The 27,595-nt window shown below is 37.7% G+C and overlaps 1 protein-coding gene across 1 annotated transcript in view; it reads left to right on the forward strand.

Annotated features, from left to right (window-relative positions):
* The window catches only part of LOC109913450 (centrosomal protein of 120 kDa), a 181,537-nt gene extending 154,337 nt beyond the window's left edge, over positions 1–27,200 (forward strand). The window contains exons 13-18 of the mRNA XM_048593566.1: positions 2,793–2,885; positions 6,652–6,813; positions 9,146–9,268; positions 16,540–16,638; positions 20,854–20,999; positions 24,737–27,200. Of these exons, the coding sequence (XP_048449523.1) occupies positions 2,793–2,885; positions 6,652–6,813; positions 9,146–9,268; positions 16,540–16,638; positions 20,854–20,999; positions 24,737–24,971 (858 nt within the window). The 3' untranslated portion in view covers positions 24,972–27,200. The remainder of the gene's footprint in view (positions 1–2,792; positions 2,886–6,651; positions 6,814–9,145; positions 9,269–16,539; positions 16,639–20,853; positions 21,000–24,736) is intronic.
* The last annotated feature ends 395 nt before the right edge of the window (positions 27,201–27,595 follow it).

The raw sequence follows: 27,595 nt of genomic DNA on the forward strand, positions 1-27,595 counted from the left end.
ACCTGGATGAGTGCAGCTTTGGTAATACTTGCGAAATCTGACACCATCCAGGTCAAAGCAATCCATTGGTTTGGTGCCAAATCCAATCCCTGCAATATTCACTTATTGCTGATTCGTCCAGTAAATGCACTGCAGCAACTCACCAAGACTCCTTAGAGAGCATCTTACAAACATGCGATTTCCACCATCTACAAGACAAGGTAGGAGGTACATGGGAACACCACCATGCAATTTGCCCCCATGTCATATATCATCCTGACTTGGAACCGTATCACCACTCATTCACTGTTGCTGGGTCAAAATCCTGGAACCTTCTCCTCGACAGCGTTATGGGTATCCCTACTCCACAAGGACTGTAGCGGTTCACAAAGGCAGCGCATGATCCTATCTTAAGGACAGTTCGAGATGGTCAGTAAGTGCTGACCTAGCAAGCAATGTTTGATCTTGTGAATGAACAGAAAATAATCAGAAGTGTCATTTTTTGTGGTTGTGGTAGTGGTAAGCAAACCCTTCTTGTCATTCTAGACCTAACTGCAGCCTTTGACATAGTAAGACTACCCCATATTTCTCCAATGTCTGTTGTCTTGCTGATTGGGACAACTCTCACCTGGTCCTATAACCTTTCTATATCTATCACATTAAATGACTTCTATTCCTGTCCTAACTCTGTTACCTCTGGCGTCCCTCAAAATTTAATCTTGGCTTTCTCCTGTTTCTTATCAACACATAAGCCCAGATGAAATCATCTGATAATACTACAGCTCTCACAGATTTATTCACACCATCAGTTCTGTCTCTGCACCATTTCTTTTTGCTCTCCAACTTAGCCAAATCATCAGACTGCTTGTCTAATATGAAAAACTGGATGTGCAGAAATAGCTTCCAACAAAATATTAGGAAGATTACTGAAGTCATGCTGTTTGGTCTCTGCCAGAAGATCTTGTGTGCCTCTCTGCTTGACTATTCCAATGCTGTCCTGTTTAGCCTCCTATGCCATCTTTTAAACTGCAACTTTTTCGGGACCCTGCAGCTAATCTCTTAACTCTTGATTGAATGTGACTTTGCATGTGTTTTGCTGACCTTCAATGTTCTCAGCTAAGCAGCTTTAACTTCAGCTGCTAAGACCCTCAGATCTGGAATTCCCACTCTAAGCTCTGCTGTGCTCTGCTTCTTTGTGTTCCTTTAAAGTGTTCCTTAAAACTCCTCTTTGATCAGGCTTTTGTTTATCTGCCCTAATATCTCCCCATATGGCATAGTGTCAAAGTTTGTTAGAAACACTTACAAAGTGCTTTGGGACGTTTTAATATGTTAAAGGTGCTAGATAAATAATTGTTGCTTGTAATGATGAATTTAGTGAAAATTATTTATGCAAAAGGCAAGAGTTGGAAGTAGATTTGCTCAGGGATAGATGTTGGCTCCACTTTTATACTTGGGAGTATATCAATAATTTGAACTTGCATCAGGGACACCTCAACTTGTTCACAACAGAAAAGAGATTTGACTAAGAACAAAAATCAGGAAAGTATGTGCTGTTTTGGGAAATGGGCAAACAGACTGTAGTCAGTAAGTGTGAGGTTGCATATTTTGTGGAATCAGAAGTTGAAATCAAACTACTTGGAAAAGGTACTAAATAGTGCTCAGCAACAGTGACATAGGAGTTCAAATTCATTCATCCCTGAAAGTTAAATTGAAATGGTTTCATTGAGCAGCCAGAACTAGAATTGGTGTTGTATTTGAGTGCTAGTTTACCCTTGTTGTCATAATTTTGTATAGATGTGAGGCACATTTTGCATTTCAGTACGTTGATACAGGGTTGATGAGATGCAGTTAAATAAACCTGTTTTCCTCTGCAACTCAATGTAATGTTCTGGGATATTTAATGCAGAAGAAACTCCTCTCTCATTTGTAACATTTGACAAAGAGAGAAGGCATAGTAATGTATGTCATTAAAAGATTGACACTGATTTCTGATGCATTTAAGCAGCGACATACTTAGAACAATAAATGTTAACTTAGCTCAGTATAGTGATGACTATTGTTTGTCTGTCTGGCTAAACAGTTAGAATCGATTTAATACTCATGTTTGGTCAGCTGAAGTAAAGTTGCCTTGGATTTCACCTTTGTTTGATTCTCTACATGATCTGTAATAATACCTATTTTAACTAGTAATCAAAGTTTGGTTTTGTAAAATACAAATGAAAACTGAAAATGTTCAAAGCCTGAAATTAAAAACACAAATTCTTTGCAAGTGCATAGAAGGCTGCACAACTTTTTTAAAGATGTGCTTATGATATTTAGACTTCTACTGGTGCACTGACATTTGGGGTATTTTTAAATAAGTCCAGCTGACCTTTGTAAAATGCTCAGAAGGTTCATCGAACCTTTTTAAAACTTCCTTAACATGTAAAATTCCTATTCACCATTACAAAGGAGTGGTATAAGCATTTAATTATTATAATTCAAAACGTGTTGTAGGAAAAGTTGGTAAACAGGTTACAAATCCTAATGGTGAGAAAGCTTGAAGTAAAAGGAACTGTATTAAGACCAACAAGTATATCCGTTCGTAATAGATCTCAATACCCTTTTTCCTTGCTTACCTTTGTTTGAATTATGATGAGATAAATTGCCTTAATAACTGAAAATGGTAAATGAGGCTTCTGTCCTATTTTTGAGATTCAGTCCGAAGGTGGGGAACCACTTGTCTATTTATGATTTGTAAGATTTTTGCAAATTATCAACGCTGCACTGAAAAGAAACTTCATAATTTTGCATTCTTTTGTTATTGATGATAGGTGCTTGAATATGCTGCACTTGAGGAACGACTACAAAAAACATTGGCAGATTTGGAAAAAAGAGAGAGACAGCTTGCTAATGGTGAAGTGGAGGTGATTGTGGTTAAAATTTCTTATAAATTGAAGGTGCAAAATAATATAACTTTGCTTTTTAGTTGACACTCTTCTGCCTCTTTCATGAAAATGTGACCTTTTACTTTAGTTGCAATGTAAAATTACATTGTAAAGTAAATTTAATGTATTAAAAGGATTTAAAGCAAAGATTTGTTCTTGGTATTTGGGCATTGCTGTCAAGATGGAAATTATTGCACATCACCCCATATTCCTGTAGGTGGTAGTGGTGGGTTTTTTGAATCACTGCAGTTAAGGTATTGAGTACGGAATTCTAGGGTATTGATAATGCAATTGAGGAACAGCAGTCTATACCCAAGTTAGGACGGTACATGACATGAGCTATATTCCCATGAACATGGGATCTTGCTCTTTGATATGGAGGTTATGGGCTGCAATCTCAAAGTGAAGTGTACTTGAAGTATTGCAACGTATGCTGCAGGTGTAATATACTACAGTCACAGTTTACTGTTAGTGAAAGAAATGGATATTGAGTTTAATGATGGAACAGCAGCAATTGAACTGCTATGTTCTAGATGTCACTGAACTTCTTGAGTTGAGTTAAATTTGGGCCGTACAGAAAATTGACTATCCCATTGCAACCTTGACTTGAGCTGTTAGCGACTGGAGTTGCTTTCAAAGGTCAAGAAGTAAATAATTTTTTTTTCAATAAGTTAACTCTTTGCGATGATTGATCCAATTAAACTCCTGGGCAGTAGCGACAAAATGCTAATAATGGAGACTTAATGACAGAGGTGCTATATTGCCACATTTAGAAATGCCTATCATTTTCTGAGTGTCACAAAATGATTTGCAGCTAATTAATTATTTTTAAAGTCTTGTGATTGACTTCTGTTTCTGTCTAAATAACAATTTGCACATGGCAAGGTATTCAAATCAGCAATACTGACTTGGAGATGTACAACATGGAAACAGACCCTCAAGTCCAACTCGTCCATGCCAACCAGATATCGTAAAATTAATCTCGTCCCATTTGTCAGCATTTGGCCCATATTCTTCTAAACCCTTCTTATTCATATATCCATCTGGATGCCTTTTAAATGTTGTAATTATACCAACCTCCACCACTTTATGTTGCAGCTCGTTCCATACACGTGCTACCCTCTGCATGAAAATGTAGCCCCTTAAGTCCCTTTTAAATCTCTCCCCACTCACCTTAAACCTATTCCCTCTAGTTTTGGAGTCCCCTATCCTAGGGAAAAGACATTGGCTATTCACCCTATCCATGCCCCTCATGATTTTATAAACTTCTATAAGGCCACCCCTCAGCCTCCAATGCTCCAGGGAAAATAGCCCCCAAGCATATTCAGCCTTTCCCGATAGCTCAAACCCTCCAACCCTGGCAACATCCTTGTCAATCTTTTCTGAACCCTTTCAAGTTTCACAACATCTTTTCTATAGCAGGGAAACCAGAATTGAACATATTAATGTTTTTAGTACAGTTCATTGAGGCATAAATCCCCATGGGATACTGGGAACTGTGATTTTCAGAGGTTGCCTTGGGTTTTTTTAATCTTATTGAATAGGCAAGCAGACTTTTAGTTTTAATATTCTTTATGATTACAATTAAGTCGAACTGGACCGTGCTATAATCAGAACATTATTTAGAAGATTTATTTTTCTTTTCCTTTTCCCTTTCTCGTGCTGGAGTTATTCAGTAAATCAATAAGTATGGTTTTTTTTTGTTCAATCTTGTATGCTAATAGTAAATTACTTTTGAGGAATGCCTGACGAGCTTTGTATTCAAGTGAACTGTGTAAAGTTGATCACAATTTATTTTTCATCTATAACGTAAAACAAAATGTTGATTTGACCTTTCACATCACTGGACATACCAATTCCTGCAATGTGATTTAAATATTATCTGTGTGATGATTACTTCCAAGTTGAAATGATAAATACAAAATTTAGAGCTTAGATTAGAAAAAAATTGTCATTTTGCTTGATGAAATAATTCAGATGCCTCATCTCATTGGCTAAAAAGAAGTCCTCTTAGTTTTGGCTTCAGTCTTTCCTTTTTGATAAATTACAATATAGCTTCTGTTTCAAAAGAATAATCTATTGCTGTTTTGTCAATATCTCATGGACAGTGTTTTAATACTCAAAACTGAAATTGTAAGCAAAATTGGGATTCGATTCAAATTCTTTGACCTAGAAAATGTGCCTTTTTGAAAACTGAAAATTAACATTGCATGTATGGTTGGCTGCATAACTGTCTCTTGCTGAATTGTCATGATGAAATGGAGAGGGAGGGAAGCACCTTGTAGGCCTAAGGACTTCTACTGCATGAGTGGTGTACAAAGTAAATCATTAGGAATGTTTTAATTTGTGCCCTGCCAAGGTATTCGTCAAGAGCACAAAATGAATCCGGTTTATCTTTGACAAGTACAAATTTTATTTATTCAACAGAATGATATATATCCATGCACTTCACAGGAGTGTAACAAAACAAAGTATGACACAGATCCTGAGCCACAAAAGACATATTAGGTAATTTTTTTGCAATGTCTTAAAGATGATGTGGAGCAAGGGAATTCCAGAGTTGGGAATTTAACAACTCCAAAAGTGCTGCAATTATGATTGGGAATGCAGAAAAGACAATAATTAGAGGAGTACGAAAATCTTACTGAGTTGTGAGACTAGAGGAGATCACAGAGATGGGAGGTAACAGGCCATGGAGTGATTTGAAAACAAGCATGACATTTTCAAAATCAAGTTGTAGCTTGATCCTGTTGAGCACAGGGGCAATGGATAAATAGGGCATGTCACAAATTAAGACATGGCAATGGTTTGGATGATCTGATGTTTATAGGGAATAGAATGTGGGAAACTAGCCAAAATCATGTTGATATAATCAAGTCTAGAAGTAACCAAGGCATGGATGAGGATTTCAACAGTAGATGAGCTGAGTCAAGTGTGAATTTGAGTGATGTTACAGAGATTAAAAGAGGCATTCTTACATAGATGGCATGAATATGAGGTCGAAGTTCATCATGTGACACCAAGTCTGTTAACAGACCCACATAACCTCAGACTGTCAAACCCTCACCTTTCTAAGGACCAGTCTATAACTGACCACTAAATCAATGGCTAAGAGTTACTGATGCTGAAACTCACCTAGGTGAACTGCCCTGAAATAACTAGTCCAGATTACTGTAATTTTCAAAGCACTTAAATGTAACATTTTTTCCAATTGTCATGAATTAAGTCACATTTGTTTCATCACCATTTATAGTATGCTTCTAAACTTTCACAGCACTGCACTCAAAGTGAACTTTCATTGATAAATGTAGTTGGAAAAAGTAAGACTAAGCTAAAGGTCTGATCCCACTCGAATTTGTTAAGTGGTCAGCCCTCTCAACCATGCAAAATGTGTATGAGATTAGAGTAGATCAAATGAACCAACAGTTTATTGATCAGTTGAAAGTTGTATTATGGCATGCAAACAGGTTTCACAGAGTAGCAGTTAAATATCTGGTATCCTTCTCTATTGCTGGGTCAAAACCAGTTATTCCATACCTAACAGCACTGTGGAAAATATCTTCACGAGGGATGCAATGACTTATCAATGCCTTTTCAATTGGACTGGACACTAAGCACTTCCAATACTGCCCATACCCTGTACAGGAATTAACAAAAATAGTTACTGTATCAGGAGTATTTTATTAATTATCTTGTTTGTCATTGTGTTTATCTGAAAGTTTTCAAACTATTATCCTGTATATAGCTCCAGAGGTTGAGGAGAGAGTTACAGGATGAGCATGATCGGAGTTTGCGAGAAATGCAAGAGACCACAAGACGTTGTACGGAAGATTCTGTCCGTCAGGTGGAACTGGAGAAGTTAAAATTTAACCAGTTGGAACAAGATAAATTTCGCTTACAACAGCAGGTGAGGAAAAGGATTGCTAGTCCAAGACAAATTAAGATACTGTTTCCAAGCAATAGTAACTCTTTATGATCAGTTTGTTCTTAGTCTATTGTGCTCATAATCTTGTCAATAAAGCATACAATTTGAATTGCTTCATACTTATAGGTATTTTCGCAATGGCACCACGTTAAGTATTCTTTCTGGTGTATTTGCACTTATAAATTAAATTTGCCATTACATTTGTCTTCATTTATCTGGATCTCCATGAAAGGTAGCACCAGGTGGTCTTGCATAATGGCCTCAATATCACAGCATGATGTCAGACGTCTACACCCTGCTCTTCCCCAGACCTTTCCCATCTTCAGTGCCTACTCGGTGAAACATTATAAACTTAGTTTTGCAGAGTACATCCAGCATTTCTCCCCAGACTGTAGGCCTGTTTTATATGACCCCCTTTCTCTCCCCCACACGCCCCCTCCAAAAACACACCTAATAGGAACATGCAAAATCTAGCCATGTAGATTTATAGGTGCACTCAAAAATATTCAGACTACTTTTTTATGCCACTATTTTATCTTAAATCCAGAACTTAGTTGTACAAATGCACCCAGTTGCAGACGTCAGTATTTTTCATCTAAGAAAGTTCCATGCCTCTTTGCTCAGAGATGGCACACTTACTTGCCAGTTAGAGGATCATTGATGCAACTCCCACTTCACAATTTGAACACACAGTTTAGACATCTAGCTCAGTACAATGCTTTCAGCTTTTGCCTGCTCAAGTGACAATATAAGATCTCAAATCACAATATAAGATCTCAAATCACAATTGCAAGTACAAAGAACTTTTGATATACTATCATAGAGTTAAAAAATATTCTCTTCACCTTCATCTAAGATCTTAAAATTCTTTGACCAAAAGGTAACTGATTAAAAGCAATTCAGTAATCTACTGCACAAAAATATTCAAAGGAATCGAGGGCTATATATTAGTTGTTGGGATAGCTCTCTGCTACATTGTTAACAAAAATTGACAGCACTGCTATACGAAGCAATAAAATTCCAAACCAATTACCAATAATTAGCTTTTGAATTAATTGTAATTCGTTCACTGGAATGAAAACTTCTCATTGTTCATTGACCACGTAAGAAGGCTCTCTTCCAGTGTAATTACTATTACATGGGCCTAGGTGACCAACTTGTGGAAGGTGGGATCTTAAATTTCTGCTATCTAGATTGAATGCACCTGAAACTAAATTAAATATGAGCTGCTCTAGTCTTTGATCCATTTCTATTTTCTGTTTTCGCTGTCAGTTTATTTTGCAACATTTTGCTACTTATTAATAAAATGTTAAACTATTCGTCAAGTAAGTTTTGTAAAGCAGCTACTGTTTTGAACTAAATCTATGCCTTTGTTTCATTTGGGTTTCATAGGTAATAAATTCAATTACATGTGTTCCCACAGTTGTGGAAAAGTGTGATCTATAACCAGGCCTTTCCCATCTTTACTGCCTATTCAATGAAACACTATAAACTTAGTATAGCTAAGTGTATCTACTGTTCCTTCCCAGACTGTGGGCCTATTTTACGAGCTCCATCCATCCAAAAAAGCTCCTGGTCAGGACTATAATTTTTATATATAATATTTTCACATACTTGGGCACTATGCTAACCATTATACATTTTCAGATGATCTGTTGTTTATGATTGTATTCAGACTAATTTCCATGGTTGTTAAGTTGCAGATACTTTTTAGCAACTTAGAATTGTGTCTAAGAAACTGCATTAATTAAAACTTCAGTTTTAACTCTCATCAAAAACAGATTGTTTTTGCATTGCAGCATTCAACATTTCGTCATTAATTAATGACCTCATTGTTTTATAAATTAAAATTAGTCATCAGTAGGAAGAATAGTTTTCATTTTCTTATTAGAGAAACATCCTAAAGCCTGTGTTCTCAGTGCATCAGTTGGTCTATTTATTAAATTACACTTGGACATTGTACAGTGTATATATTAAAAAGTTATGGCAATGTAGTGTAAACTGCCAAAGTGTTAACTGAATAGATGGATAAATAATGATCTGCTGTAGAAGAATTAGCCAGTTATGTGTTGCTGTTTAGTATCCTCACTGGCATTGTCAGCAGGATGTAAACAATGAAATTATTCATCCATTTTTAAATCACAGTTTGGTCAGTGTTCAGATATCTTGCTGTTAGTCAGCATGTACTTCAGTTGTGTTAAAAACCCATTTATTTTGAATGTGAATTTTTAGAGCATCTGTTTAATGTCTAAAGGATAAGCTGACTTCCTTTAGTTTCTTGAAAGCTTTTTTTCCTTTCATGAATTCTATCTAGCTCCATGAAGCAGAACAGAAATACAAACTACTTGAAAAAGAGTTCCATCAGTACAAGGAGCAGCAGAGTAGTAAACCTGAAATTCGACTTCAGTCAGAGATCAATCTTTTGACTCTTGAAAAGGTAAAATGCATTTGGATGTCTATTATATTGTTTAGTTCCCAGACTAAAGTAGGGAAATCAGTGTAACAACCTCATATATGTTTGTTCCTTTTTAAAGGGAGTGATTAACTCCAAAAATGTTTCTTTTGAATGTTCTATTGAAGTAGACTGCTCCAACAAAATGCTATTTTTGGTGAGACGAACTGGATGAAAAAAACCCTGAAAATAAGCAAATAATTAGACATTTTTGTAATTACAAGCTTAATCATTATATTTTATCTTTGTAGAGAATAAAATCCAGACAGATTGACATAATTTTTTTTGTGATAGAAAAAGAAAACGTCATCATGAGAATAAATGTAAAGATGCTGATTTTTCACTCTAGTTTAAGTAGAAGCTATACAATCTGTACTAATCGTTTTTCACATAGCTATTTAACTTCCAATGGAACATGAAACTGGGATCATGAAGGCTTTTTCTTTTGAAATTATTGTGTTACCTTTCATGTGCAAGTCATTCACAAATGTTAGATTTTTCAAAGTTGATAACGTAAACAAACTGATGTAGCTATTTTCTTCTAAGTTGCTGCAATTTAGCAGTAACGTAGTATGAAATGTATTACATTTCTGTTTAAACTTAAGCAATTTCCAGAATAGGTTTTTCTGTTGCATAATGTAATTTACCAGAATCTCAGTGAGCCATAACATAGGAACATAGCAAGAGCAGGAGTAGGCCATTTAGCCCTTCAAGCCTGCTCTGCCATTTGTTTTGATCATGGCTAAGCACCCAATTCAGTACTGCATTCTTGCTTTCTCCCCATTCTTTTGATCCATTTAGCCCAGGAAATATACCTAATTTCTTCTTGCAAATAATGCAATATTTTGGCCTCAACCACTTTCTGTGACTGAGAGTTCCACAGGCTCACACATTTTGCTTCATTAAACATATTTTATATTTAGCAGTTATGGATTATGAGAAGGTCCATAAGAAAGCAATTTTTTCGCCCCCTTTATTTATTCACAAGATGTGGGTTTACCAGCATTTATTGCCCTTTCCTAATTGCTCAGAGTGCAATTAACAGTCAGCCACATAGCTTTGGGGTCTGGAATTGCATGTTGGCCAGACCAAGTGAGGACGGCAGTTTCCTTCCCTAAAAGTTCCCTAAATTAGTGAACCAGATGGGTTTTTTCCGACAATCAAAAATGGATTCGTGGTCATCATTAGACCCTTAATTCCAGATTCTTTTATTGAATTCAAATTCTACCATTTGCTGTGGTGGGATTTGAACCCAGATCCCCAGAACATTAGCTGCGTTTCTTGATTAGTAGGCTAGTGATAATACCACTAGGCCATTATGTGCCCTGAGCTGATCGTTTGTTTGTTAAAAGATATAAAAGCTTAGGCAATTCAAAAATTCAGCATATTTTATTCTCAAAACCGTCCCACAGTTATAAAAAATACTGATCTATCCTTCATACCAAAAGTTTCGTGAAATGTTTAGATGCCAGACTAGTTTTTCATTGAACTACACCCGCTCCAACCATTTTTAAGGACTTCTGGCATGGAAGTGTCAATTCCTCAAAATGCTCTGAATTTTGCTATCATATTTCTTCAGGAACTACCATTGATTCTTTGACCAGAAATACTCATCTCCCTTCTCTTCAGCTTTATAGGCTTTGCTGTCAAGTATGATTGGCTCAATCTTTTGAATCATTACTCATGGAAAATTCATTTTGAATACAATTTGTTGTTTTGTTTCTCAATATGATTAGTTCTTAAGATAGTGGAATACCAACTGAAGGCTGCATATGTTCTTTCATCTTCAAGTTGATGCAAAGTAGTGTCATATATTGATGAAAAAATTCCAGTATGACTCAACATGTTTGAATCTTGGACCTAAGCCCAAGATAAAAACTCACTCCAGGCATAGCAGCCAATTTACTCCCTCATTAATTAAGACTTTTTTATCCACTTGAGGAAATGTCACATGGGGACCAGAATGGGCCGCTTTAGAATGAGAATGGCATTTCCACTACTTCGGTATACAATACAATCAGATGTAGCTGTATTACAGTTGAATAAAGGCACCTACAGAGGCATGAAGGAGGAGCAGACCAGAATTGACTGGGAGAGGAGCCTAGCAGGAAAGACAGTAGAACAGCAATGGCAGGAGTTTTTGGGAGTAATTCAGGAGATATAGCAAAAACTCAACCCGAGTGACAAAAAAGCATACTAAAGGGAAGATGAGGCAACCATGGCTGACAAGGTAAGTCAGGGACAGCATAAAAGCAAAAGAGAAAGCATATAAAGCGGCAAAGGACAACGAGAAGTCAGAGGACTAGGAAGCCTGCAACGACCAACAGAGGATAACAAAGAAAGAAATAAGAAAGAGAGGATTAAATATGAGGGTAAGCTAGCCAGTATTATAAAGGAAGATTGCAAGGGTTTCTTTAGATATATAAAAAACAAAGGAGAGGCAGAAGTGGACATTGGGCCGCTGGAAAATGACTCTGGAGAAGCAGTAATGGGGAACAAAGAAATGGCTGAGGAACTGAATAAGCACTTTGCGTCAGTCTTCACAGTAGAAGACACAAGTAATATTCCAAAAATTCAAGAGAGTTGGTGGGGGTTGGCTTGCAGAGGTGAGTATGGTGGCCATCCCCAAGGAGAAGATGCTAGAAGAATTGAAAGATCTGAAGGTGGATAAATCATCTGGACCGGATGGACTACACCCCATAGTTCTGAAGGAGATAGTGGAGGCATTAGTGGTGATCTTTCAGGAATCACTGGAGCCAGGAAGGATTCCAGAAGACTGGAAGATCACGAATGTAACCCCCTGTTTAAGAAGGGAGTAAGGCAAAAGATGGGAAATTACAGGCCTATTAGCCTGACCTCGGTTGTTAGTAAGAGTTTGGAGTCCATTGTGAAGGATCAGATTTCTGATTACTTGGAAGTGCATGATGAAATAGGGCAAAGTCACCATTGTTTCATCAAGGGGAGGTCATGCCTGAAGAATCTGTTAGAATTCTTTGAGGAGGTAATAAGCAGGTTAGACCAAGGAGAGCCAATGGATGTTATCTGCCTGGACTTCCAGAAAGCCTTTGACAAGGTGCCACACAGGAGGCCGCAGAATGAGGCAAGGGCCCATGGTACTGGAGGCAAGGTACTAGCATGGATATAACATTGGCCATCTGCCAGAAAGCAGAGAGTGGGAATGAAAGGGTCCTTCTCAGGATGGCAGCTGGTGACCGATGGTATTCCACAAGGGTCAGTGTTGGGACTACGTTTAGAGTATTGTGAGCAATTTGGAGCCTAATACCTCAGGAAGGATATACTGGCCCTGGAACGGGTCCAGAGGAGATTCATGAGAATGATCCCAGGAATGAAAGGCTTAATATATGAGAAACGTTTGAGGATTCTGGGTCTATACTTGATGGAGTTTGAAAGGATTGGGGGTGTTCTAATTGAAACTTACAGAATACGTTAACGGCCTGGACAGAGTGGGCGTTGGGAAGATGTTTCCACTGGCAGGAGAGACTAGGACCCGAGGGCACAGCCTTAGAGTAAAGGGAAGACCCTTTGGAACAGGCTTAAGAAAAAACCTCTTCAGCCAGATAGTGGTGAATCTATGGAATTCATTGCCACAGAAGGCTGTGGAGGCCAGGTCATTGAGTATATTTAAGACAGAGCTAGATAGGTTCTTGATTTTCAAGAGGATCAAGGGATACAGGGAGAAAGCAGGAGAATGGGGTTGAGAAATTTATGGAATCTTGTAACAAGAGAGGCAGAAGTGGGATGGGGATGGTGATGGCAGTAGTGGTGACATAAGGCTCCTTGTGCAACAAACTGGCCAGAGAAGAGCACAACCACTCCATTCGGGAGGGAGAGACCCCAATGGGCGACAAACCCAGCAAAAGCTTCATTGTTTTGGACTGTTTTCCATTACTATCAACACTAGCACAGTCTTAATCTGTACAAGTTTTGATCTCTTTTGCACTACTCTGTCCTCTTATGAGCTACTAGCAGCAATCAATGAACGTCTGCCTTGAAGAGGCCAACAACAGACACTCCACGTCCACCTTTGAGGAGGAAGCCACTAACCTTCAGAGGATGCACCAGTAAGACTTTTACTTATACCTTCAGCTCAGAGATTTTGATCTCAGTGGATTCTCTATCTAGGTTAGACTCAGGACTTCAGATTGGTGAGTGCATCACAGCCACATCTTCACAGCTTGTTGTTAGTTTCCACTCGGAGAACTTCCAGAGATGAGGCATTTACTCAGCCTCTGGCAGATGACGATCCTATAGGCTCAGCTATCAATGATTTTGTGAGAATGCATTGACAGCAACAGGAGCAGTGGGCAGTGGCAGTGCCAATTTTCATGAAGGTTGGGTGGAGGAGGACAGTATCTATGGAACACGCAGGGTTGTTGTGATAAAGACAGGCACTGCCCAGCAAGTGACAAGCTGCAGCCACCAGCTACTCTCTATGACTTCTCAGTCAGGAGTTGGTTCCTGGAAAGGAGAGGAGATTACATGCACATGCGTGTAAATAAGATAATAGCCACTTAATAGTGAGAGTCTGAACTCACCTTTTAAAGCTTCAGGGGAAAATCAAGAAATTTTTTTCTCGATGCAATGATTCTAGTTTTTCTTTTCATTCTTGCCATCCTTTGCCAGCTTTCTTGCCATTGTTCATGCCACTCAAGTTAGCAGAAAATTTCATCCATGGTGTGAATTATTTTAATGTTTTAACAAACGTCAATCTTCCTGAGAATCAACCCAAGAGAAGCAACGGGTCCGGACGGAGTCCCCGGCCATGCACTTAGATCCGGACCAGCTGGTATTCACTGAAATCTTGAACCTCTCCTTCCTATAAGCCGAAGTCCTACCTGCTTCAATCAATGACGACCATCATCCCAGTACCTAAGAAAGCTAATGCAATGTGCACTAGTGACCACCGCCCATTGGCTCTCTCCTCCATAATCGTGAAGTGCTTCAAGAGGCTGGTCATGACTCACATCAAATCAAGCCTCCTGCCTGGTTAGATCCCCTGAAATTTGCCTACCGATGTAACAGGTCGACAGCGGACACCATTTCCCCAGCCCTGCACTCAATCCTGGAAGAGCTGGACAACAACAACACGTACATCAGACTCCTACTCATTGACTACACCTCCGCCTTCAGCACAATAATCCCTTCCAGACTGATCTCCAAACTCCAAGACCTAGGTCTTGGCTCCGCCTTTACATCTGGATCCTCAGCTTTCTGATGCATAGACCGCAATCAGTCAAGATAGACAACTGCACCTCTTCCACGATAACCCTCAACACTGGAGCCCCCCGCCAAGGATGTGTTCTCAGCCCCCTACACTACTCCCTGTAAACCAATGATTGTGTTGCCAAATTCTGAACGAACATCATCTACAACTTTGCTGACGACACCACCATGGTAGGACAGATATCAACCAACAATGAGTCGGAATATAGAAAGGAGACAGAGGGTTTAGTGTAGTGGTGCAATGATAACAACCTCTCAATGTCGGCAAAACAAAAGAACTGATCATTGACTTCAAAGAGAACACACCCCCATCTACATCAATGGAACGGAGCTTGAGAGGGTTGAGAGTGTCAAGTTCCTAGGAGTGACAATAATCGACAACCCATCCTGGACTTCCCATGTGGTTTTGATGATCAAAAAGGCACAACAATGCCTCTTCCTCCTTAGGCGGCTTAGGAAATTCGGTGTGTCCGTAAGGATCTTCTCCAACTTTTACGGATGCACCATAGAAAGCATACTGTCTGGGTGCATAACGGCCTGGTACAGCAACTGCTATGCCCAGAACCATAAGAAAGTGCAGAAGGTTGTGTGCACAGCCCAGAATATTATGGAAGCCAACGTTCCATCCACGGACTCCATTTACACTTCTTACTGTCACGGAAAGACTGCCCACATCATCAAAGACTCCTCCCATCCTGGTGATGCCCTCCTACAACCTCTTCCATCATGCAGAAAATACAGAAGCTTGAACACAAGCACCAACAGGTTCAAGAACAGCTTCTTCCCCGCCATTATTAGACTGATGAATGTATTCTGTAGCTTCAAATAATGTTAATCTTGTTAATGTTAATATTGAACTTGCTTCGTGCACCTCCTGTGCAGTGTAACTTGTATGCCTCACTCTGTCTAAGCACCCAATGATCTGTATGTCCTTGCTTACTGCCTGTACAGCTCACAAATAAAGCTTTTCATTGTTTGTAGGTACACGTGACTATAATAAATCAAATCAAATCAAATCAAACACAGCACCATCTCTAAAGTTTGCCCCATGCATCCATTTTGGTAGATGGGCAGATAATTTGTGGATGGACTTCAATGTTGGGCAGTGTGAGATGATGCATTTTGTTACCAAAAATATGGAGGCAATATAAATTAAGGATGCTTTTGTAATGGGTGTATAGGAGACCTGGTTGTATATGTGCATAAATCATTAAAGGTGGCTGGACAGGTAGAGAGAGATGTTAATAAAGTATGCAGTATTCTAGGCTTCATAAATAGGGGCCTAGAGTAGAAGGTTATGATAAACCTGTAAAATAATGGTTAGACCTCAGCTAGAATACTGTGTACAGTTCTGAGTGTCACACTGTAGGAAGCATATGACTGCATTGGTTAGAGCACTGAAGACATTTACACAACTGGTTCCAGGGATGAGACACATCAATTATGAGGAAAAATTGGAGAAATTGGGACTGTTTGCCTTGGAGAGAAGAAGGCTAAGAGAGAAGATTTGATGAAAGTTTTCAAAATCATGAGGGTCTGGACAGAGTGCATAGGGAAAAACTATTCCGATTCATAAACTCATAAATATTCATATTGAATGTTATTTGTTAGATTCTTCAAGTATAAATCCAAATATATTGTAATTCAGAAGAAGAGTCATTGGACGCGATATATTAATTCTGTTTTTCTCACCATAGATGCTGCCAGACTTGCTGAGTTTCTTTAGCACTTGGTTTTTATTCCAGATCTCCAGTGTCTGCAGCATTTAGCTTTTATATATTGTAATTGTTTCAATGATATTAATATTTAATTCAGCTGTCTGAAGTGAGCAAGAGATAAATTACTTATGAAGTGAATACTGCGTAAAAGTATTTTTAAAAAATAATTTCAGCATATTATGCCAAACTTCTGGTTCATGGATTTAGATCTTGTTCCTGAAAACAGAAGCAGTAATTTTTTAAGTGATATCACAACATTAGCTTTATGATTTCAACCTTTGACATTTTTATTAGGTGGAATTTGAGAGGAAATTGGAATCAGCCACAAAATCCAAGCTGCATTATAAGCAGCAGTGGGGGCGGGCGTTGAAAGAGTTAGCAAGGCTAAAACAGGTAAAGTACCTCCTGTTCCTTTCAAATGTGTCCTATGTAAACCGTGGTTTGAGTGATCATTTTTTAAATTCCGTGTTTCAAATGGAAAAAGATTGATATAATTGGGAAGGCTGCCAGCAAAGTTGTTGTGATTGCTTTTAGAGCAAAATTGTCTTTTTTGATACCATGTTATCTTTTTAATCTTTCTCTTTTTGATTATCTTTCTTGCATGCTTGAGCCATTATTATCATGCCAATGCCCTCTTGCAGACTCAGTCTCTATTCACCCTTTCTCTTTGCCCCTGTCCATACGTTTTCAATGCTTTTGCTCTTTTGCATCCTCTCACCCTGTACCTGCAGACATGAAAATTTAGGTAATTCACTTTTTATTTTAAATTACAACTATTTAAACTATCAAGCAAGATTACCATAATCTGTTTTCTGCTCCCTATGAATCTGCACCTAGCAATCACATTGCAAAAGGATTACTGTATAAAATTGAGAAATAGAAACTTGAATTGCTGCTGTAGGAGGTCATTAATTAAGGTATCATTGAGGCTGTTGCCTTCAGCCCAAGTATTCTTGGTGTTAACAATGGTGTTAGATATTCTACAAAGACTGAGTGTTTACATCAGCACATTTTAGAAATGCGACATTTTATTTTAGTAGAAGTCACTGAGGTGGCAACAAAAGTTATTTTTTGACAAACATTATTTTGTGTGATTGCGGTGTATTTCTTAAGCATAAGTTTAGAAATTACAGCTGCTGGGATATTCAAGAATTAGTTTGTGGATATCACAATATTTTGATGTTAACAGCTATGGAGATATTTGTGTATTTCAGTAAATAATAGACCTTATAATATTTTTCCTTTTTAAATAAGCTCTGTGCTACCTCAGGCTTTACACTACTTAGTCAGTTTGAAGTGACAAGGTGACAGTAAAGAACCCATCTGGTTCACTAATGTCCCTTAGTGAATGATGTTTGATTTGTTATTCTGTAGTTTCAGAATCTGGGCACTAGAAGGCTCTGTAGAGCATATTTCTGAACTGTCTTTGCCAACATTGTAACCATCTTGTTTGTAAGAATATATTTAACTCACCACTGTAACAGTGCAGATGGTACAATGGTATAAATGAAGTCGCCATTGTTCCAGAGGACCATAAAGCTGCTGTCTCATTAGAGATGACTGGTGGTGAATTTAAAACCGAAAGAACTGCGGATGCTGTAAATCAGGAACAAAAACAAAGTTGCTGGAAAAGCTCAGCAGGTCTGGCAGCATCTGTGAAGGAGAAAACAGAGTTAACATTTCGGTTCCGGTGACCCTTCCTCAGAGTGTGTGTGGTGGTGGTGAATTTAACCTGGGGGTCACCATGCTTCAGGAGAGGTTGCAGAAGGGGAGACTTTCATGGAAACCTCACTGATGTGCAAATTGAACCCACACTGTTGGCATCACTCTGCATCATGTACAGCATATGGGCAAGTGTTTTCTGGATCATGACTGCCCCAAAAACTCTGTATTTTTTGCACATTTTGCTTAAATATGAGGATTTCTTCAGCTGCAAGAACCTCAATTGGCATATGCTCTTAAGTTTTATGAATCAACTTAATTATTTTACAAAAAACAATGTCAAACCTTGATTAAGGTCTTGAATCCTGGTAGGTCTGAAATCTCAGCTTATGTCTTAGCTCCAAAATCTTTGTGAAGTTCTGTCAAAACTTTTCCATAACCTATTGCACACAGAAGAAAATATCAAAACTCCCTAGTAAAATGTTAATGATAACATCCAGCTGTAGTCTACTTTAGACAGAACATGATGTATCTTTGAGGTTTTTTTACACAGACCATCAATGTGCAGCCATACTTGATCCAACTTTAAGTTTGGAATAACAATTTGTGCGACAAGTTACATTTGTTCTGGTTATATTGTCTGTGTTCATTTTGTGTGTTAATATTGTTGTTCCTGGAGTATTTAAAGAATATTTGCAAAGTGATCTCTGAAAGCTAAAGATATTCTTTGCTGGAAATAGCAATATCTTGTCAGTTCTAAGCAACTCCCCTTCTCCTTGCTCTTCTTCTCAACATTTTAGCTTTTTTCTCCCAAAATTGATTCAGTTCTGAGCAATTTAGTTAAAGATTTGTAAAATAAATTGAGAAGTTTTATGTAAAAAAGAAACAAGTCTTGAAGTCATCTTGACAACTCTTGGTTATTTTCAGAAAACCACTCTTGTTGAGTTCTTCAGTATCTGCCAAAGGCTTGGGCTACAGCTTAGCAATCAGTGTGCAATGACCAGCTTTTGACCATTGTTTAGTCTAATGGCTATGTGTTTACAACAACTCTTCAGATTTATGGGCAGTACTGCCAAGTAAAGATGCTTATTTACTTGGTAGAAAGACCTCTTAACAGTGACACCTGCAAAAAAGAATTTTGTTCTTTCTAATTTAGTGATGTACTGTATTTTAGGTGATTAATTGATTTATTGTTGTCGCATGTACCAAGATACAGTGAACAATGCTTTTTTGTGTGCTATACAGGCAGATCATTTACTTGAGAGTTTATGCATTCATTAAAATTAAAACGGGGTGATGAAACATTTCATTTATTAATCTGTGTTACTAACATGTCATCCTACGTCACTTGCATATCATTTCCAATACATTTTGGAATGATATTAATCTCAATTATTAAAAAAATGACTTTGCTTATTGTCTCAAACAGCTTGGCTGCTCCCACTGTGAGACCACTTGAAAAGGTTGAGAAACGTGGTGTACGTTGATGATGTTTTTTGGTTGTCAATATGTGTAAATAATTTGTGATGTGGTAAGCAATTTTTTGCTTGAGGATTGCCACTATATGAAACGGTGGCCTGAAGATTCAAGTGTTTTATTTGAGGTGATATCAGAAAAAAATACAGCACCAAAATCATATTTTGTCTGTTTTGATGGGGTGCTGAACTCTAATACCCCTTTTCAAAGTAGGACAGATAAATATTACACTGGGACTGTGCTATTCCACAATCCATAAGATCCACATGATAAGACCTTGTTATGATAATGCCCTTCAAAAGGTGCCAAACCAGAGCTCAGAATATTAAAACAAACAAAATATATTTATTTCACATTAAATTTTATTTCTTCTGAGAACAAAAGTGTGAAAATGTATGTAAACAAAAACATTGTTTTCAGAAAGTATTAATATACACATTAATATACAGGTAGGAATATTATGATAGAGAATAAAAACAATAGAGTACAAGAACTGAGCATTTAATGCCAAACTCTCAGACAGTGGCAAGCATACATCAGATGGAGAATCATCTGAACTTTTGGAACCCTTTCTGCTCATCACAAACCTGTCTTTCATGTTGCCTAAGTTACGTAAAGCTGAGAAAGGACTTGTGTTTTCCCACTCTTTTATATTGTCCTCATTATAAATAATTATCTCGCTTGTTAATATTCATATTTTGAAGAGATCAGATAGTTTTCCAACAGGCATATCATTGCTGCTGTGCTGTTTGATCAAATATTTGTAAGATCCATTTTCAAAACGAGACCAAAATTTGAAATGAATACCATGCAGACTTTCTCAACAAACAGTGGTTAAACTAGAGAAGTATCCTTAAATGATCTGACATAGACCTGAGCTGTCATCCCCATAAGTTCCAGTCAGGGGGGAAACACATTACAAAGCAGCTTTTTTTGTATTAGAACCAGAAGTATTTCCTTTCATTTATTTTCGCTCTAATTGTGGAATAACTTTGAAACTTCATTCACTCTTGTTTGGAGTGCAAGTAGACTTCTACTTAAGGATCTGCTTCAGGATTACTGTACATGGCCAGACTGTGATCTGATGTTAGATTTCCTATGAGTTTTTGCACTGAAAGTTTCAGTCAGTTGACTGGTCAAAATTGCAGCATCCTCTACAGGACATAAGGGTTAATGTGTAAACAGGCAAAGCAACTCTCCATCTACTCAATAATCAACTTGAATCATTAATAAGTGACAGAGTCAGAATCAGTACATATCAGTTAGAATAATAAATTTAAATATCAAATTCATTACAGGAATTTCACACTGTTCAATATACTTTAGCGATGAATCAGTTAAAAATGCAATTGTTGAATTATCAGTGGAAAGCTAGTTAAATAAATTTAAATCTCATTTGTAAGCTGTTAGTAATTGAGTCTGGAAAGGAATTCACTGATGGCAATTTTATTTTAATGTGTTTTGTTTTAGCGTGAGCAAGAAAATGCTATGGCACGACTTAAGAAGCAACAACAAGAACTTGAACATATGAGGTTGCGTTACCTGGCAGCTGAGGAGAAAGAAGTAGTTAAAACAGAACGACAGGAATTGGCAGAAATTAGGAATGAATTGAACAGGTACCAGAAAGTGGAGAAATGCCATGCAATTACCTAATTTTAAGATTTAAAATAAAAATGTAAAATATTTGATATATGTGCATGAAATGAAAAGAGAACCATATTCATAAGCCTGAGCAATAAGCACAATATTTGAGCTGAACTGGTCAGAAAAATAGTCATTTTGTACTACAGAACTTGAGTATTGCATTAGGAAAATGCTTTTCATTGCTTTTCATCTTGCATTCATCAGGACAATTTACAAGAAATACAGATCTAAGGACGAAACCAACATTTATGTTGTATGCGAGGGAAGCACTGGCTGACAAGTAAACTCTGATAGCATCATTGAGAATCTGCTAGTTAGTGGTGATTGACAGCTAACTTACAGGCTTTGTTTAAATTTTAAATCAGACAGGTTGGCTCTGATTGGTTACTGAATTGTCCTGGGAAATGAAGCAGCGCATGGCTGTCATCTGTTTTATTGAGTTGAAACAAGCACATTATGCGTCCATGTTCTTTTTATCTGTAAAGAACAGGGCTTTGTACATTAATACATGTAGCTTCCAGTATATTTAAGCAGCCCGGTGTGAGCTTTGATGATCCTAAATGATTGTCAACGTAATATATCACACACTCAGAATGGTCTGGCAAATCTTGTCCAAATGTTAGACTTTGTTTTTGCAAGCATGGTTTGTTTTGGTACAGTCACTACCCTTCTTGTTGTGAACAGCCAAAGGGACATGCTGTTTGATGTGATCACTCATTCTTTGGCACATATGGCCATACATAACCAAAATTCATATACCGCATAACTCATTTGTGTGATTTGCAGGAGGTCTTTTTGGCTTGAGATGAACACCTGTTAGTGACAAATACCACTGTTGCTATTTGCCACATGAGACACCTAGCTTCACATGTTGCTCAGACATTTGAGCTACCCTGCACTTCCAAGGCAATTGGAGGTAGACTGGACATTTTTCAGAACCAAGATATATAGTGATGTACAGTGAGAGAGGATCTGAATACGGCAGCCATTAGACTGTAGGATTGATTTGATACACCCTATTTCAATATTGCGTTTACATAGGGAACAAATGGCTTAGAGCTCTATTTACAAGTTGCTCATGAGGTTAATCTTGTAGCGTGTGAAACTGCAGGAATCCCAACATGTACACTGACTAGGTAGGTTCGCGATAACAGTGGTAAAGAACACCCAGGCTAATTTCTCACTTAGGATATTGAGGAAAGGGAACTCATTTAACTGCTGCATTTCAAGCATGAGCTTGAAGTAGAGATACTAAAATAACATTTCACGGTAGTTTTTACTGTAGAGAAACAAATGGCGGCTAGAGAACTCAGGGAAATAAATACTGATGTTTTGAAAACCAGTTCACATTATAGATGAGGAACTGCTGGAAATCTTAGAAAACAAAGGTAGACAAATCTCAGAACCTGATCAAGTGTATCCCCGGACATTGTGAGAAGTGAGGGATGAAATTGCGGAGCCCCTAGCAGAAATAATTTCTAAGGTTTTGGAGTAGATATGTAGCTCGGGTTGTGGGTGTTGTGATTGGTTGGCTTGCCGAGCTGGTTCGTTGTTCATCTATAACTACAGGTGAGGTGCTGGAGGACTAGAGGGTGAATAATGCTTTTGCCTGTATTTAAGAAAGGATGTAAAGAAAAGTCTGGCAACTATAGACCTGTGAGCCTGACATTGGTGGTGCTTAAGTTGGAGGTGATTCTGAAAGATAGGATTTTCATGCATTTCAAGAGGCAAAGACTGATTTGGGACAGTCAACATGGTTTTGTGTAAGGGAAATCATGTCTCACAAACTTGATTGAGTTTTTTAAGGAAGTAACCAAAAAGATTGATGAGGACAGAGTAGTGGATGTTGTTTACATGAACTTTAATAAAGCCTTTGACAAGGTTCCGCATGGTATGCTAATTAATAAAATTAGATCACATGGCACACAAAATTGGCTTGATGGTACGAGACTGAGTGTGGTGGTGGCAGGTTGTTCTTCGGACTGGAGGCCTGTGACCAGCAGTGTTCCACAGGGATTGGTATTTGGTCCACTTTTGTTTGTCATTTATATAAGCGATTTGGATGAGAATATAGGAAGCATGGTTAGTAAGTTTGCAGATGACACGAAGGTTGGTGGTATAATGGATAGTGAAGAAGGTTGCATAAGAGTGCAAAGATTATTAGTTACAATTGGGTGAATGGGCCGATGAGTGGCAGATGGAGTTTAATTTGGATAAATGCATTTTGGTAAAACAAACAAGAGCAGGACTTATGCAATTAATGGTAAGGCCTTGGGTAATGTTGCAGAACAGAGAGACCTAGGGGTTCAGGTACATAATTCTTTGAAATTTGCATCACATGTCTACAGGGTGGTTAAGAAGGTGTTTAGCACACTTGCCTTCATTGCTCAGACATTTGAGTAAAGGAGTTGGGATGTCATGTTGAGGTTGTACAGGACATTGGTGAGGCCTCTTCTGGAGTATTGTGTGCAGTTCTGGTCACTCTGCTATAGGAAGGATATTATTAAGTTGAAGAGGGTTCCGAAAAAGTTTACCAGGATGTTGCCAGGAATAGAGGGTTTGAGTTATAAAAATAGGCTGAGACTTTTTTCGCACGAGCTCAGGAGGTCAATGGGTGACTTTATAGAGGTTTTTTTAAATCATGAGGAATGTAGATAATGGTGAATAGCAAAGGTCTTTTTCCCCTAGGGTCGGCGGGGGGGGGGGGGGGGCGCGGTGGTGGAGGTCCATAACTAGGGTGCATATTTTTAAGGTGAGAGGAGAAAGTTTCAAAAGGACATGAGGGCCAACTTTTTTTTTTAATACAAATTGGTTCGTGCGTGGAACGAACTGCTAGAACAAGTCGTGCATGCAGGTACAGTTACGACATTTAAAAGGTATTTTGATACATGAATAGGAAAAGATGGAGGGATATGGGCCAAGCGCAGGCAGGTGGGACTAGTTTAGTTTGGGAACATTGGTTGGCGTGCAAAGTTGGACCGAAAGGTCTGTTTCCATGCTATATGACTCTATGATTACGCTTGGAAGGGTAAGGTATCTTGAAAGTTTGAGCAAAAGTTAAGATGTTGGCTGTTACACAAATTGGAAAACTGAAGTTGAAGCCCAAGATCAGCCATTATTGTTTTGAATGGTAGAACAGGTGAAATCATCTGCTCCACCTCACCTTTCTTGTGTTCTTGTATTAGTAACTTGCACTCATAACATGATTCGAACGAAGAAGATTTGTTTTACATGCTGGTTTCTCCATCAAGAGTTCCACATTTTAGATTCACAGCGAGTGCTAAACTTGGATTTTCTGATGCTTTCGAACATTGATAATATTGTGAATATTCTCCATTTGTGACCTTGAATGTGCCATTGAAATGCTCCCACTATTTTTCCATAATCTTTCTTTTTCTCAGAATATGTTAAGGAATGATTTGCATTTTAAATTAATAGATATTCTTGAGGCTTTGTGACATTGTGGAAAGAGGCCTACCCCCACTTCTCCCTGTTCTTAGTCTCGATTTGTTCTTTGCTTATGTACCATAACCTTACTGAAAGCTAGGTATACATGACTAGTAATGATAGCTCCCCTTCTCACCCACATCTAACATTCCTCACAGGGCTGCAGCAAAGATCAGAAACTCAATGAAAGATGGGGAGGTACTAGTTGGGTGTAAAATTTTTAAAATACGTGATTAATAGACAGAAACTTTGTTTTTATCAGGTTAAAGCTACAAGAAAATAAAGAAGCTTCAGATCAGCGTGCCCCTGCTGTTGGAAGGGAAGCTGGAGATCATGCTCAGCAACCAGACGAGGCTTTGGACAATTATCTTACTCGGCTCATAGAAGAGAGGGACACTTTACTAAGGACAGGGGTATACACTCACGATGATCGGATTATCAGTGAGCTTGACAAACAAATCCGTCAAATTATGATAAAGAGAGGTGGTCAGAGATGAGACTGATATGTCACTGAATATTTGTGTGGCATGTAACAAGACAGCCACAAAGTCATCTACCATTTCGCTAATCATACCTTTGATAGAAAATTAGTGTACATTTTGTGTATATTTCCTACTTTCATATTTGGTACTGAGTTTATGTTGACTTTTATACAACTAATAGGTTTTTGAAAAAATACCTTGAAACAATTTCTGTTCATTCTTTGTACAGTAATTTCTATTGATGCGTGATGTTTTTAATATGGGTCTATAAATAGCTATTTTTGAGAGTAAACACCACTCAGATTCATTAAATACCAGTTAAGTTTTATGCATTTTTTCTTTGACAGTATCAATGGACTGATAAGCTGATGCCATAAATGCAGAGAAATCAGCTATCAAGAAGAACAGATATGAAAATAGTGTCTCATGGTAAAAACAATGTCTGAACTAAAAAGAAACAATTAATTTTGAAAGGGTCATAGAATATGGAGATAATAGCAGGTTCCTGCCTTGTATACAGCAATAAATTCACTACCAGGGATTGAGATATATGCAAGTTTTGTAACTGTAATGGGGACATATTTTAATACTATCTTCCGTTGAGTTGGGAAGATGGGAATCTGAAATGATCTGAAGGCCATAAACAAAATCAATATCAAAGAAATAATCTGTTTTTTTTAAAATTGTGTTCATTGATAAGGCAGCTAGGTCTCAATCATATCTAAAAGTCCTTTATACCACATATACTGTATGGTTAATATACTCAACCAGTTTGGTTTTAGTCTATTTGCTAATTTTGTGACTTGAAGGATTCCGTCCTTTCATAGTAATTACTGTGCAACTCTCATGAGACAAAAATTTGACTGTTTAAGTGTACTTGTGTCATATGTGACAAAAATATACAGTTGCAGTTAAACGAAGTAGAAAATAATTTAATTGTAACTTTTTAGGACAAGTATTTACCATGGAGAAGATGCCAAATCAGTGTCCAACATGGTTCTAAAGGCTGGCGGGAGAGATTTTACATGATTTAGTAATCACACGCATTGTTTTGTGCTTACTATATTTGGCATTTCAAAGGAGAATGCACCAATATTACTTCAAATATTCTGAAATTATTTTACCACGACGGTCTTAATTGAGTGCTTTTGATCATTTAGTCAGTTGATGTTTTTACATGGCTGATGAGAAAATGATTTTGGGATATGTTTTGCCAGGCTGATTTTAAAAATTTCAATTCAACAATTGTTGTTAAAAATTCAATTTAAAGAACATATATAGATGTGGAAAAATTGCTCTAAGTTTGGCTATTTAAAATTTGTTCTCTGAAGTTTTATATAAGTAGATGAGGAGTATATAATCTTAATAAATTTCAACATTGGAAAATAAATTTTATGTATTACAAGCATTTACAGAGGTACTGACCACAGCATCAGTGTAAATCTTGCCCCAAATCTTTCAGTTCAAAGATTTTAAAGCATATTTTTTGAAAAATAGCTGGAATGCGGAGCAAGTATACCTGTATAGATGAAGTACTAGTCAGTGTCTTAGTTTTTTTCTGTACACAAAAATGTTCAGGTTATGATTTCAGTTCCTCAAACCTGAGTGCACTTGCTATAATTGATAGTCAAACAATAATTTATTTCGAGCTACTTTTTTCTCCCCTTATTGAATCTTTTGTTCTTTTTAAGTGTTTAGATGGAACAGAGGTGATTTCATTGTAACATGCACAAATCTAAGGGGCTTTACAGGATAAATACTGAGGTGTTGTTTCCCCTAACAAAGACAGTCTCAGGATAAGGAGTTGATCATTTAGGACTGAATTGAGGAGAAATTCCCTCACAGAAGTCATTGTGAATCTTTGGAATTCATGACCCTAGAAGATTGTGAGTACTCCATCATTGAATAGCTAGACAGAAATAAATAAATTTTGTTCTCTCAGGGAATTGAGAAAGAAAGTGGATATTAAGACCTAGATCAGCCAGTCATGTTGAATGGTAAAAGTCAGAAGTCATACAACACCAGATTATAGTCCAACGGGTTCATTTGAAATCACAAGCTTTTGGAGCAGAGCTCTTTCGTCAGGTGATGTGAGATAGAAGCACACACACAAAATTTATAGACAGAGATCAAACGAGCATGTAATTGGTGTGAGTGAAGTGTCGAATAATAAGCCTCTGCAGGTGATCAAAAGTGTCAGATTTGTGAGTAAAATGTCATCAGCTGAATAACAAGCAAAGGGTATAATCCCATTAAATGAAGCAGAGAGATAGTTACAAAAAATTAAAAATATGGTGGTGCTGGAGACAAGCCAAATGACTGGAATAACATGATAGGTGTAAGAGTCGCATGTCGAGGGTCTAACCAAAGTAATAAGTAATCCAAACCTGTGCGGTCTAGTTAAGGTAAAGAGATCATAACAATTTATCAAGGTGATGGTGTTAAACAAGACAGTAAGGAAGGTTTTACAGATACAGAACAGTGTGGTGGGGTCACATGTAGCGCGATATGAATTCAAGATCATGGTTGAGGCCATCTTCATGGGCACAGAACTTAACTACCAGTTTCTGCTCTGCGAATTCTGCACTGTGCATCTCGAAGGACACTTTGGAGGATGCTTACCTGAAGATCAGAGGCTG

This window comes from Rhincodon typus, chromosome 3, assembly GCF_021869965.1.
Source record: "Rhincodon typus isolate 14 chromosome 3, sRhiTyp1.1, whole genome shotgun sequence".
NCBI lineage: Eukaryota > Metazoa > Chordata > Chondrichthyes > Orectolobiformes > Rhincodontidae > Rhincodon > Rhincodon typus.